At 41.1% G+C, this 13,987-nt stretch overlaps 1 protein-coding gene across 2 annotated transcripts in view; it reads right to left on the bottom strand.

The window, feature by feature from the left end:
- Positions 1-472: 472 nt before the first annotated feature.
- LOC310880178 (NAD-dependent glycerol dehydrogenase-like) overlaps positions 473-13,987 on the bottom strand; it is a 42,176-nt gene continuing 28,661 nt past the window's right edge. For both annotated transcript variants that reach the window (XM_083795608.1, XM_083795609.1), the window contains exons 8-11: positions 11,736-11,944; positions 11,144-11,216; positions 6,959-7,076; positions 473-1,146 (exon numbers count right to left, since the gene is read on the bottom strand). In XM_083795608.1, the coding sequence (XP_083651734.1) occupies positions 951-1,146; positions 6,959-7,076; positions 11,144-11,216; positions 11,736-11,944 (596 nt within the window). In that variant the 3' untranslated portion in view covers positions 473-950. The remainder of the gene's footprint in view (positions 1,147-6,958; positions 7,077-11,143; positions 11,217-11,735; positions 11,945-13,987) is intronic.

Below are 13,987 nucleotides of genomic sequence, written 5' to 3'. Positions count from 1 at the left end.
CTAAGGTTATGCTTAAAGGCCCTCGGGATGGAAGTCTGTATAAATTCAGAGCGTTATCACCAGTGTTGTTATTGTGCCACATTTTATTGCCTATAAGCCATGAACCCAGTGGTCTTGCCGAGATGAGCTCTTCAGCCAGCATGACTGTTTCAGTACCGCTGGAGCTGGCCCTGATTTACACCCAGGAATTTTGTTCAGAATTTTACAGGGGGAAAATAATTTGGAAGACCTTTGTTTACATCTGCCTATCAAGGAAAACGTAGAGCCAGTTGTATCAACACTTATACATGCGTTTAAAGCATATGAGCAGCCCCCCACTTACCTCAATGGTCTTTGGATTAGAGCCGTTATAGTTGCCAACCATGATTCTCCATTAAATGCACTGCCTTTCTTTTAGGGGCATTTTTGTGGGTGTTTGTATAAAAACACTGTCAAAAACTAAGAACACCGGTAAATATAAAATGGCAACATTCAGGTTCAAATGCAACGAACTAATTTATTTTTTTAACACTACATCCAACTGTTTTTCACCATTCACAGATGTCACTGGAACAACTTGAATACAAAAAATAGCCTAAGAACAATAAACCGCGCAGATCAGCTAATATTGATTGCTTTAAAAATACCCACTGTTAAACTAAATAATAGCTAAATCTCACTGCAGTAAATATGCCTTTATATGATTAAATGCTAATATAACAGAAATATGATAGCATAGTGGAAAACATGAAAATGGTGAAAATTAAGTTGTTGGTTTTTTTGTGTATGTGTGGTTTTTTGTTTGTTTTCCCCATTATATGAGTCTCCAAAGCAACACCCCAAAGAAGAAAACAAGCATTTCATATTAGCTGGCTACTTATCTGCAGAGGCCCAAGCTGGGACTATCCCAATCTCTGTTACTTACTCTGCAAAGCAAACAGTGTTCCCGAGAAGGGAGGCTGGAGGACCCCTCACCACAGGCTCTGGCCCCCTTCGATGACCAGGTTGTGGCCCGTCATGTAGTCGGAGGCTTCAGAGGCCAAAAAGACGACGGCGGCCTGCAGGTCCGTCCCCCGAGCCAGCCTTCCCGCAGGGATGTCCGCCAGCCAGCGCCGCACCAGCGGCTGCAGGGCCTCGGAACGGATGAGCGCCGTGTCCACGATGCCCCTGCAAAAAGCACACACGGCACAGGTTTATGGATGGGTCTGACCGAGAGGAAAGGCAGCACTCATGTGTTCGAGGTGTTAAAACAGAAGGAAAGCTATGGAGTGGCGTGAAGAAGAGCCGCAAGCTGCACCTCCTGTGCATCGACTGAAGGTCATCACGCAAATTTCGGTAACACTTCTTACCTACTGTCTTTCACAACTGCTGGGCAAGCCTAGAGGATTTATTTTAAAATGAGAACACACACACTGTCCTCCTGCCTAATAATGTTACCCTCTAACTTTCAGGTTACTCATCATAATCTCCAATTTACATTTTCTTACAGAAAACAAGCATGGCATTGAAAACAGAAGTGCCTCGAGTCAGGTCTGTTGCTACTCTTGGGAACTGCCGTCCCTTTTCTGATTTCTCTTTTCGCAGCATAATGTTGCTTGGCATGTTTGTATACAGCCCAGAAACTGAAAACAGCCCGACTTTCCATACGTCAAAAAACAAAAGCCATCACCTTTTCCAGTCCCAAACTCTTTCCACACAAAAAAGGAGAGACACAGCACAGAGCAATTCCCCTTAAACAAATACCCCGACAAAGCACAACGCATTTACCTGTCTTGCCTGCCTTACATTAATAAGTGACTACACCATTTATTAAAACTCTGCTAAGTTCATTTTCTCCAGGTGCCCTAAAAATGAGTGATGCTCTGGAAAGCACAATGCAGGGCGAACATTTGGCTGGCTTTTATGACTTTAACTGCGACTGATTTGTCACACTCCTCCTTAACAACATATTTGTATTTTGTGAAATGTATAATTTTTTCAGCCCCTGAACAAATATATTTACATAACTGTGTCTAACGAGAAATTACATTTAACTTCTCAGAAATGACAATAACTAAAACCTGAACTGCCAATTCCACTTCATTAGTGTGGTAGAAATGCATTCCAAATGTTAATAAAAATTCCAACATGCTGATAAATTAGCGCTTCTAAGGAGCATGTGACACCTTGGTTAACATATTCAACCTCAATTATATTTCTCTTCAGCACCCTGTTATCTGGAACCTTTGCTGGCAATCAGAGGTGCTGTTTTTCAGCGGCCAATTTTCTAGATAATGTAGCTTATCAACACTGTGGGTAAACTTGCCAATGAAATCAGGCTGCACTGAACCACACACACGCTAATTGCATCTCTTTTTTATGCATATTTACAGACTGTCACTTCAAAGAAATCAGTGGCCCATTGAGGCAGCCAGTTAGCTGGAAGAATTGCCTCTTGCAAATGAAAATTAGCAAACAAGCTAGTGATAAATATGAAATGAACAAAGTATAAAAATACCCGTTTTGTTCTGAAACTTCATTGGCATCCCAATTTATACTTCCAAGGAAATAATTTTTTGAGACACACTGGATTCTGGGTATGAGATTTACCTTTTGTTTTAAACGAAGTCTGAAATCTTCTATTTACTCTGTTACGAAGTGGAACTAATTCAGACTTTCCCCCAAACGTTTCTGTTTTCACTAATCAGGCAGGATTTAAGTATGAGCTTTATTTTTTATTTTTATTTTTTATTATAATTGTCAATAAACACCAGAGCAGTTCAGAAACACTGAGCAACACAACTTGGTTAAGCTCTGGCAGCGTAATAAAATCAAACACATTCCAGTATAGGGCTGCAGATAGTTCACTTATTTCCCCTAAGCACACTTCCAGGTCTCCCCCCTCGCTCACCCAAACTCCTCGAGTACTGCTTTTCTTCAGAGAGAAACATGCTTTCAGCAGCAGATGTGGAATATGTTGCACTCCTTTCCCTTACGTGCCTCTGTCTGTGCTTACAAAATCATCAGCATAATCATTCCGGCTTTACACTATCAGAGATCAGAACAAAATCCTTATGCTTTTTATTATTTTTATATGTTTTTTAAAAAATTATTAATATTTTTAAAGGGGGATGCAGATTGGGAAATATGATGCACATTCCTCCAGCACAACAGATTTCACTAAAAAGAGGGTATTTTTCAATGTTTGGGAAAACCATCCTTGGTCTCATTGTTGCAACCTGAAAATCACAGGATTGCACCTCTTGTTTGACCTTTCCTTACGTTGACTTCAAGCAGCAAAAATTTTCATGTGTAACAAAACTTCATTACAAATTTTTGCTACATAAATGAGAAAAAATATAGCACAAAACTTAAAGTTGCAAACACACATACTGATGGCACTATAAATATTAGGCATGTCATTGATACTACACATCTTCTGGGAAAGCTTTGGTGCCAAGTTGGGCAATTTAATGTTGTCGAACCCTTTTAGGCAGATTTTAGTTGGCTTCTAACCAGTTCCAGCAAAGACAACTGCCAATGCATTAATTCCCTACCTCATCTCGTATGCAGTGCTGAGCCTATCAGTACTTTCTGTTGCATGTCAATGTAATATCAAACTGCTGGTTCCTTAACATTAGACATGAGCATCAATATTTCATTATTGATACACAGGACAATTTGAGACGTTAAAAAAAAAAAAAAAGAAAGAAAAAGAAACAATTGCCTAAAACATTTCCACTTCGAGAGATGCATTAGGAAAAATATCACTTACCAGATACTTAACTGGAATTGTTACGTGCGTTCAATCCCCAAATGAGAGCAAAAAAAGATTCCATCTGTGTGTAACTTGATTTCTTTCAGATGAGTTATTAATTTGAATGAGTTAAGTACACTCCACTTAATCAGGAAGTGTTTAATCAAGAGATCCACTTAATTGGGACATCTCCCAAGGAATTAGATTTAAGTCCAAAGATACTTACCAGCAAGGACTGCTGCCTAATGGGGATGGTAATGCTGCTTAATTGGGACGCCTTGAGGTGATGCTGGGGTGCTAGTTCTCCTGCCTTTCCTTCCCATGATGGGGAGGACCCCAAACCCGGGGTGATCCTGCCCTACCTGCTTTCTGACCCCCGACTAAAAGCATTCAGCTCAGACAATGGCCACTGATTCAGCACGGTGGCTGCAAAATGAGGTGTTCCAACGCTCCATGTCAAAAACCAGAGGTCTTCAAAAGTCCCCTGCTCCATCACACCCAACTCACACAAAATGTCTGCAGGGACCAGGAAGGGGACTAAAGCACACACTGTGGGCAGCTGGACACGTCGCCTGTCGGTGCTGTAAAGCTCCCTTTTCACCCTTATGTCCACTCTGTGGCCCAGTCTCCACGTCCCTTTTGATAAGCATCCAGCACTTTTATTTTGCGTGGCACCAGCTCTGCAACAGGCTACAAGGCAATTGCAGTAGATGGTGGCAGAAAGGCTGAGCACCATGATGCTTGCTCTGCCTGGAGCAATGGGCAATGTCAACCAAAGCATCTGAGGAGCCTCAGCCTCTTTCTCCTCATGGACTAGAGACTTGCCTGGCCAGCAAGAGAAGGCTGGATCTTCAATTTTATAAATGCTATAAATTATGCTAAGGACTCTGCCGTAACATTTTATGCATTGATAACTTTTATGCATTGGTCTGCATAAGTTTTATGCACTCATTAAGAAATTCAGTTGATAAAAAGTGACCAGATAGGAAGAAGGAAAAAAGGCCAAAAGGTTTGCATGGTGAAATAATGTTTAAGGCCAGCCTGGAGTGTTTGGAGTTTCAGACAGAGGTATACTGGGAATGCCTTAAAGCATTAAAGAAACTGAATGTAAGAAGAGCAAGGGACTTAAGGGCACGCCTACTTATTTTACTTCTCCAGAGATTATCCGGGGTACTGTCATGCTTTCTGTCTACCACTTGTGCTCCTCGTAGCCCTCAAAAAGCTACACACTAAACTGGACATCTGTGCTCAGAAAGACTTGTGCATTTGGGACATTTTTCAACCCAGCAAAGTACTCCAGTGGCCTCGACAGATGCACTGATGCATTGAGGCTGTTGCTGGGTGTCGAGTACAACGCTCAAGTGACCTGAAGATGCCGCTGTGCCAGAGTCAGAGGCACAACGACAAGTCTGGTGGGGTCTGTGGGTCTGAGGATGGGTGCAAACCTGCGCTGAAACACAGGCTCTTTCCTCATATAGGCAGAAGTACCTGCAGATTTTGTGTTTGGTGAGGAGGACCTGAGTGATACAAACCATGCTAAATCATGACCCAGAGCTACCTGAGCAGCTGGACAGGAGGGGCACAACCAAAGCTCTGAAGTGATGGGAAGAAAACACTGCTGGGGTTTGAGAGCATTTCAGTCCAGGTCCCAGCTGCATTGGAGAGAGCTGCTGTGTGCTGAGCAGGGGACCTTAACCACAGCAGAAACCCTTGTCTTTTGTGCGCTGTTCCTGGCTATTGCAATGCAAAGAAAAATCCCACTTCCTATGACAGGATTTTGACCCCAGAGTGGGAGTTTAAGAGGGGTACAGGTGGTCAAAATGCAACCTCATTTTGGCTTAAAAAAGTAGAGAAAGAAAAGCGAGACTGTTTTTCCCCCATGCACTGACAACTGCCTCCAAAAACATAACTTCTTCAAATACAAGTGTAGGTTTCCAACTTACACAAAGCAATGAATTTTGATCATTTGGCGGATACTTTTTAAATTTATGTAAACCCCCTAAAAATGGGTAATTCCTCCTCTAAGAGCCTTCTTACTCATGATCACAGTGAATATGAAATACTATCCCATCTCTGTTGGTAAAGATTACCTGTGCATTTGCAGGCACGGTTTCTGCCAGGTCCTGCTGGGCTTCCTTAATTCCATTCATCTCCCCTGGCTCCTAAAAGCCAGTGTAAATTCACCAGACCCAGTTGTGAGAACACTATTGCAGAGCTGTTAGCATTGGCATGGGGAAAATCCTATTATAAAGTAAGACGCTGTTTAAAGAATCCATGGATCACATACAGTGAAGGCTAGAATCACTGCTATAATTAGTAATAAATAATCATAAGGAAGACAGCTAGCACAAGGAAGTGGAGAGCAAACCGACAGTAAAAACACAGGCACTTGCCATTGAGCTCTGTGATTTTTTTATTCCACTTTGTGGATTAAAATATGTAATTTGTTTTTCCTAATTTGACGTACATTATATCTTCATTATTACAATTTAACTCCTGGGTTAAAATCCTGCCCTTCTTACTTACTCTGATTGACTTCAATGGTCTACAGAATTTGACCGCTTCCAATTAGCGCCATCCACTTGGGTTTCTGCTTAGCGCTATCATGCACTGTTAATTGTTTAATAAAATGACTGTGTTGGGCATGTGTGTGAGAAACAGGGAGAGAAAAAGTGGCAAGAAAACTTTGCTCTGGGAATAAACACCATAAAATAAAACATGCAGCTTTAAGCCTCCAAAAGTGAGGAAAATATAATTTGTAATAAATATATATATATATATATTTACAAAATTACACCTGGCCTCCTGTGACTGTCAGAGCTGAACGCTATCTCAATTACAGCACTACAATGTGGCTTTTAAAGTGCCTATATATTTGTCTCAAGTAAAAAGGGGAAAGAAGTATTGTCTATTAAGTGTCAAAAGCCTTTTCTTTAACCGCAGAAGGCTTGGACAGACTAAGGAAATATTTCATCTGGAAGAGAAACGCTAAAAACTACCCTTCACATTATTGGAAAACCTATTATCAAATGCTAAAACCTCTTCTTAAATCCCTGAGTATACACAGCAACAGAGCAGGCTTGGTTCTAAGTATTTAAACCTTTGTTAAGGAAAAGACAACATAAAAAGGGATGCAATCCACCTGCTAATTAGAAACTTTATTTTCCAAGATACTGCTCATTTGAGCTTTTTAGAACATTTCATTCTCTTTGTACTTTCAAAATGAGACTACATTTTACTTACGGGGAAATGCAGTTGACTTTTACTCCTCTGTCAATCCATTCAGTTCCTAACGTCTGTGTTAATTTTACGACCCCAGCTTTCGAGGCGTTGTACGCCAACTGCTTCTGTGGGTGCGGAACTGGAAGGGAGTCAGAAATAGGAAAATATTTATTCTCCACAATTTAATACGTGCGGGGAAGTTTAAGCACTACACTACTTCCCTGCACTGAGATGAACTATTTGCTGTTTTCCCTGATACTAGGCAGGGAGCAACAACAATTTAGCCACACCAAAAAACCTCTAAATTTCTATTTAGCCACCTCGCATTTTTACCTCAGCAGCTGGGGTACTGGAAGAAATGGAGAAAAAAAAAAGAAAAGAAGAAAAAAAAAAAAACCACTTTAAATGTTCCCTATCTGGGCAAAGCTAAAAGCAAGATGTTAAACATACATATGCAAGTATTTGACTATTTCCACAAAAAATAAATAATCATAGATAATAATACATGACATTGCATTGTTATATTATAACGTAGCATATATAATATTTGTATATTATACACATAGGTACATTTTATGTAAAATAACCATACATTGTAATACTAATATAAAATAATGCAATATAATATAATAGGTATGCATAATAGATTTTATATAACATACTATATTATATATAGCTTCCTGGAACAAATTATTCTCCTTAATTTTTAAATTATCCATAGTCTGAAGCAAACACATCACATTATCTAATCAGTGTTTGTGTGGATGTGAGCCCAGGTGCGTCCCAAAAATTCCAAACACCCACCACTTTCAAAATCTGAAGCTTTTGAAAATGTTTCAGAGATGTCACATGTCAGTCACAGAGGGAAAATGATCGGCTTGCTAATTACAATGTGCAGGCTTGCTAGCGCTGCGTGCTCGGGTGGCTCTGCCCCTCCGCGAGCTCTCACGCTTGCAGTGCTCCCAGGAAAGCTACTTAAGGGCAAATCCCTGGTGGGTGTAAAGTGCCATAAACCCACCAGAGTCAACCCGAATCAGCCCGGCTGTTGGGATTTACACCCACACAATGTCTCTCTCTGGACTTTTCTCTGACCTGGGTGCAGGCATGATCTTTTTAAGCAAATTTGGTGCAAAAAACTGATCCATAATTAGCACCGTGCTGGAACCGGACATCAATAAAGCACTTCTTGGAGGGACAGTGGGGAAAAAACAGTGCTGAACACCTGAAACCACAAAACAAGCAATTGTAGCATGGGGGGGTGGGTGGCACTGCACCCTGGGTGACACTGTCCCCGTAAGGTATAGCAGTTGGCATTGGGTTGGTCCCAGCCTGTGAAGTCAAACTGGTGTATCACTTCCAGACCACCACCGTCCGTGTTATCCCCATACATCCACAATTGCTCTTGCTGTCTGAAACTATTGTTTTCAAGTGTGTCAGTTTGAAGGGTGTAAAGAAGACTGTACCAAACTGAAGTATCCCAGCTCTGAAAGGGTGAAGAGCCCTGCTGTACGTTACTGAGCACATGAATAAGCACCCTGGCCTTGAACATAGACATCTGTGAATAGATTTGAAGAACATACCAGACTGGGGCAACAATAAATTATTATTTTCTGTGTGTGCTGAAAGTTTGCTTCGAATTAGGCCTTTTTAGAATTAGGCTGCAAAGAGCATTTCACACACTGGCCCCCTCTGCCAGCATTTACCCGATACCGATTTTTTGTTCCGTACCAAACAATTCCCATTTCTACCAGCAGAACCGTGTTGCACTCTATGTGTGCCTGCTGCCCCACAGACACAGCGCTCCGTGGGGGCTCTCAAACAGGAGTGGAACCTAATTTCTTGATTAATTGCTGTGCATCAGCTCCAAGTTAGGTACAACTTTGGTAGTTAACCTCACAACCTCCCAATAGCAGTTCTTTGCTAAACTTTCCAAACACGTCTGTCTGTGATAAATCATTTGGTGTTTGCTAACAGGATAGGAGTTTTGGCACCTTCTTTGCACCTCCTGCCCATGTGGGTGAGAGCAGCACATTGCTGGGAGATATCAGAATCCGCTTTCTGACTCGGGGTGGCTGCCCAAGTCAGGGGTTTTAAGAGTTTCTTCATGTCAGTTCTTTTGTCTTTGTACAAATGGCTAAGGAAGGTAACCAGGAAGGTGGAATATCCCCCTCTAGAGATTCTTGGCTCAGGTTATAAGAGCCCAAGTACCACCGCCTCGCTGAGCACCTGCACCTCCTCCTTCTCCCTTCCCCAAGCTGCCCTTTTAGGTGCTCTCTTAAAGACCAGCAAATCTTCAACCCTCCAAACCCATGCAAAACAGCTTATGAGAAAGCCATTCCTCCAGCAGTGACACCAAAAAAAAATAAAAACAAAAAAGTTTGTACGGCCTGTATGAAGGGAGGACACTCACTTGTGTTTCACATGGAGGCGATGGGAGGAAAGCAGATAAAAATGCTGCAAACATCAGCTGCATTACATTTTAAACACCTGACACAATGTTTTTGCGACCTTGTTCGGTGCACAAGGCTTCTAGCCTGACCTTGAAGCAGCAGTGTAATGTTAATGAGAGGTGCACACAGAGAGAACAGACCACTTACTAAAGATATTCGCTGTAAAAATTAGAGAGCGTGGTTGCACCTGTACAAATGGCAGAGCCGCAGCAGCCTCGTCACTGCTGCTGAAGCATACGTCTGGAATAATTCCAGTCAAATACCAGAATCAAAATGCACATACGCAAAATGGCAGCCTATCTTCAATTAATTAAAACTGATTCTAAGCAGTGTATCTGGAAAAAATCACAAACAAAAACCTCCCTACCCTGCTAAGACTCTCCTTATTTTTCTCTATCTCTCAGGAAGGACTCAACCTACAAAAAAAAAAATATCCCCTAACTATTTCTAGAAACATTTCATACTATGCCAGTTGGCCAACATACTTAAATAACCAACCAACCAACATATTTATTTAACATTCAGCAGATGGACATGATATGAACATCGTGGTTTTCAGTTGTAGTTTTATAACTACTAGATTTTTTCCATGCCAAGATTCAAACAGGTTCAGAAGGTAAACACATCCCTTCATCTCTTAACTTCTGGCCTACCCATGTCCACAGGCACTAACTTTCAGGGATAAGGAAATGGAATTTGCAAAGTCCCTTCCAGGCTACACTCGGGGTTGTGCTTCATAGGGGTATGAAGTTTAACTCTGCAATCTTTTCAAAACTACTTTTGTTTGGGAGGTTTTGTTATTCTACAAAGCTGGGGCAAAGGGATGGTGCCTGTGCTTAAGCATAAGTAAAACAGCTGCTAAAGACACTTGAAAAAAAAATTAACAACAACATTATAAATGCATTTTTGAAGAAACATTTAAAGTTACTATGCAATAAACCGAACAGAATGTCACAGAATGTCAAACTGGGCACAGTAAAAATAAATGTTATTCCCAAGGAAAATAAAAAGACTGCATATTTATGTAACATTCAGCAGATGGACATGATATTAATACAGGGGTTTTCAGTTGTACTTTTATAGCTACTAGATTTTCTTGCCTAACTTGGCAGCCCAAGGCACCATTTGATTTTTGGATTTGGACAATACTGCAACAGATGTCCAGACCAATAAAATAAATTCCTAAAGGGCTATGCTTAATTTGTGTAATTGATCAATTTTTGTTACATGGGCCTCAGTTCACCAGCATGTAACTGCCTTCCAGATTAGCTCAGCAGTAGGGATTTCATTCCATATGTTACAATGGTTTATTGGCGCTTTTGACGACACTGCTGATTCAGCAGCGTCGGTGGAGACACCTGTTGGCAACAATAATGAAATATAACCGCAGGTACCGGGGTGAAGAGCAGCACAAAAGTTTTTGGGTGGCTTGTAAACAATGCTGGGGCACTGATTCCCACATTCAAAAGCATTTTCCCAAAATTACTGGGGAGGTCATCAGCACCTCTCCCATGCCATCAGTGCATCAGGCTCAGAGGTGACTCCGCCTCTTCTATAAAAAGTAGTAAGTGCTCTAAAACATAGAGGACAGATAAATGTTGAAAAATGATATCAATAAAAATTTTGTAGTACATTTCCTCTAATACAAAATGTCAGTGATTTACTCCTTCCCAATACAGGTTTAATTGATTCAAATAGCATCGGTAGTAATTAAAATATGGATTCTGAAGCACAACTGTTAGCTCTCATCACTCACCTATTAAACTTGCCATAGATGCTGTGTTAATTATCTTCCCATATCCTTGATTCAGCATAATGCGGCCTGCAGCCTGTGACAGAAATTAAAGGAAAGACCAGTGACCCTTTTTGTGATTGTGCTAATAATGACATGATAATAAATTAGTCTTCACTTTTCAGAAGAGTTTATGTGCTAACACTTTTTTTAAGCACTTGATATAAAAAATTGGTATAAAAATGGCTGATGCAGGAAAAATCCCATTGCCATTTCAGACCCTCCTTGCTTTTGCAATATTTTTTAAAAATCACTGATGTTGGGAACGGCCCCCCAAAGCCTTCTGCTTTTCAGGAAATGTCAAATAATCACCCTCCAAAAATGCCTGAGCTTGGACAGCTAGTAAATTACCAGCTGCTTTTGAAAATATTGACCAAAGTCTTTAATTGACATAAACCCAATCTTTCAGTAACCCCGTGGAAACTAGGATCAATTTTATTGTGATAATTATTAAAAATAAAAAAATATTTTTTAAAAAAGTGTTACTTGTTAAAGTAAATATTATGAGAATCATTGCCCACTTGCAAAACAAACCTGAACAGCATTTCATACTCACCTGGCAGCACAAAAATAATCCTCGTAAATTAACATTAAAAGTTTTGTCCCATTCTTCTAGTGAAGTATCTTCACTTGCAGAGTTCATGTTGATTCCAGCATTGTTGCATGCAATGTCAACTGTGCCCCATCGAGCCACAATCGTATCAACAATCCTTTGCACATCCTTGGGTTTGCTTACATCTGCTGCAAGGGCAATGCTTTTAATCCCTGAATTAAAATAAGGGTGATGAAGTCAGTATGGGAATTCAACAACAAAAAAAAAGAATATATTTTTGATTATTTATTAATTCATGTAGATATGCGTGTGTAATATAGATATATACATATCATATATATGTGCCACCTTAATTCACTGCTTCACAAACTGGAGAAAATTGTGTGTTATTGCAATATATATATATATTTTTTTTAAGTTGCTAACTGGTGCGAGGTTTGCTTGTTGGTAGCTCACATAAAACCGAGGTGTGAAAGCGGAGTTTGACACTCCAGCAGGACGAAGCTTTGAACACTGCACCATCTTCTGTCCAAACACTCAACTGCAGCTTCCCAGAGCAATTCCAGCGGTTCGCGGGTGCTGGGGACTGTTAAGAGCATCGCTCACTGATGGCTGGCAACAGCTCCAAAACAGGAAAAGCAAAGTATTCCTTCATTTGCTCAAATGCAGATTTTTTTTATGCCAGATATCAGGTACTAATGCAAACTAATTTTTCCCCAAAGTGCTCTCTAGATGAAGTACAAAACCAAGCCAGTTTTAGGCAGGAGCTGACTGGGAATACCTGCAGGTGCATGGGTATGGTGGTCACGGTGCCTGGCCTTATTTGCTGCAAATCACACTGCCAGAGTAACACAAACATTCAAAAGTGAAAAGATTTACTGGATCAGAACTATGCAAAAGTTGTGCTTTTTTTTTCCTAGAAGAATACAGATGTTGACTATTGTTCCGGTGCTGACTTGTAATTAGCTTCATTTAATTTAATATCAAAATCAGCTCTAAATGCCCTTATTAATAAGCAAAAAACAGTGTACCAAGGCACCTGAAGCCAATGGGATTATTCCCAACCTGAAAGTCAAACAAGGCTACACCTGTAAGCCCTGTGGTGAACTTTACAGGGGGGGAGCAGCCGCTAGGGCTGGACGTTGGGTGAGCACTCTGCAAGCAAACAGAGCACGGGCAGGAAGTTACAGCTGCTGCTGTTATGTTCTCCACTGGACTGGAGAAAGGTTGTGTGTTACAAGCAGGTCTCCCTAGAAAGGGAGAGAAAAGGAAGGATTTTTTATTGCAGAGGGGAAGGGCTGGCTCACCATATGCAGTGCTGATTGTGACCATTTGATCGATACCATACCCATAGCCCAGCTTCTGAGCTGTATCTAAACTCCCAGGTGACACTTCACCTGGTACTGACCTGGTGAGCACACTCAGAAACCTGTTTCCAAAGGACTATGGATGCTGCTGCACCATCCACCTGCACAGCTAGGGTGGAAGTGGATGCACCTCCCCAAAAAACACCCTTAAACCTTTCCTAGGAGAACAGAAGGCTCCCAAACGAAGTCTTGAGATGGAGACTTTTGGAAAAGCAAGGCAAAACAATAAAAGCCCAGTGATGATCTCCCCTCGCTTTCCATGGAGGAGAAAAGGGCAGACCCACAAGGCAGCCCCCTATGAAAATGAATGCATGTTCTGCTGCAAAACAAGCCCTCTTGTTTTATCACAGGATTTATGCTAAATATGCGGAAAGAATAAGAATAGCCAGACAGCCCCCATTGCTCCTTCTAATTGTTATTGAGACATGCAACACACTCGGAGCTGCTGCAATCTTTCTTATTCAATTTACAGACAAAATGGGTGCAAGCGTGTAACTAATGGTAACAGAATGAGGCTCTTCACCTGCCCTCCAATTCTCACCCGATTTATGGCGTCATCGTATATGATAGTTCATAAAAACAGGACAAAAGGTGCCACGTGTGAGTGTCTAGAGAAGAAGCAGTGAAGGCACGCTCACTTCAAAACAGTCCCACACTTGACCTTAATCAATTCAGCTGGTATCTCTGAGAGAGGGAAAATAAGTCCCTTTCTCTCCACTGTCCCCCCAGGCCATCTGTTAAAATAAATTAATTAATTATATAAACTATGGGAAAATAGTTTTAAATTTGTAGAACTAACCAGAAGTAAGAAACGCAAGGCAGGACCCTGCTGCTACATGCATGACAGTACCCGTGTACCTCTTCAGGCTTCAGTTTGGTTTTGTGATG

The sequence above is a fragment of the Anser anser genome (assembly GCF_964211835.1).
Source record: "Anser anser genome assembly, chromosome: 12".
NCBI lineage: Eukaryota > Metazoa > Chordata > Aves > Anseriformes > Anatidae > Anser > Anser anser.
Note: the sequence above shows the minus strand (reverse complement) of the source record. Positions and strands in the feature narration are given on the sequence as shown.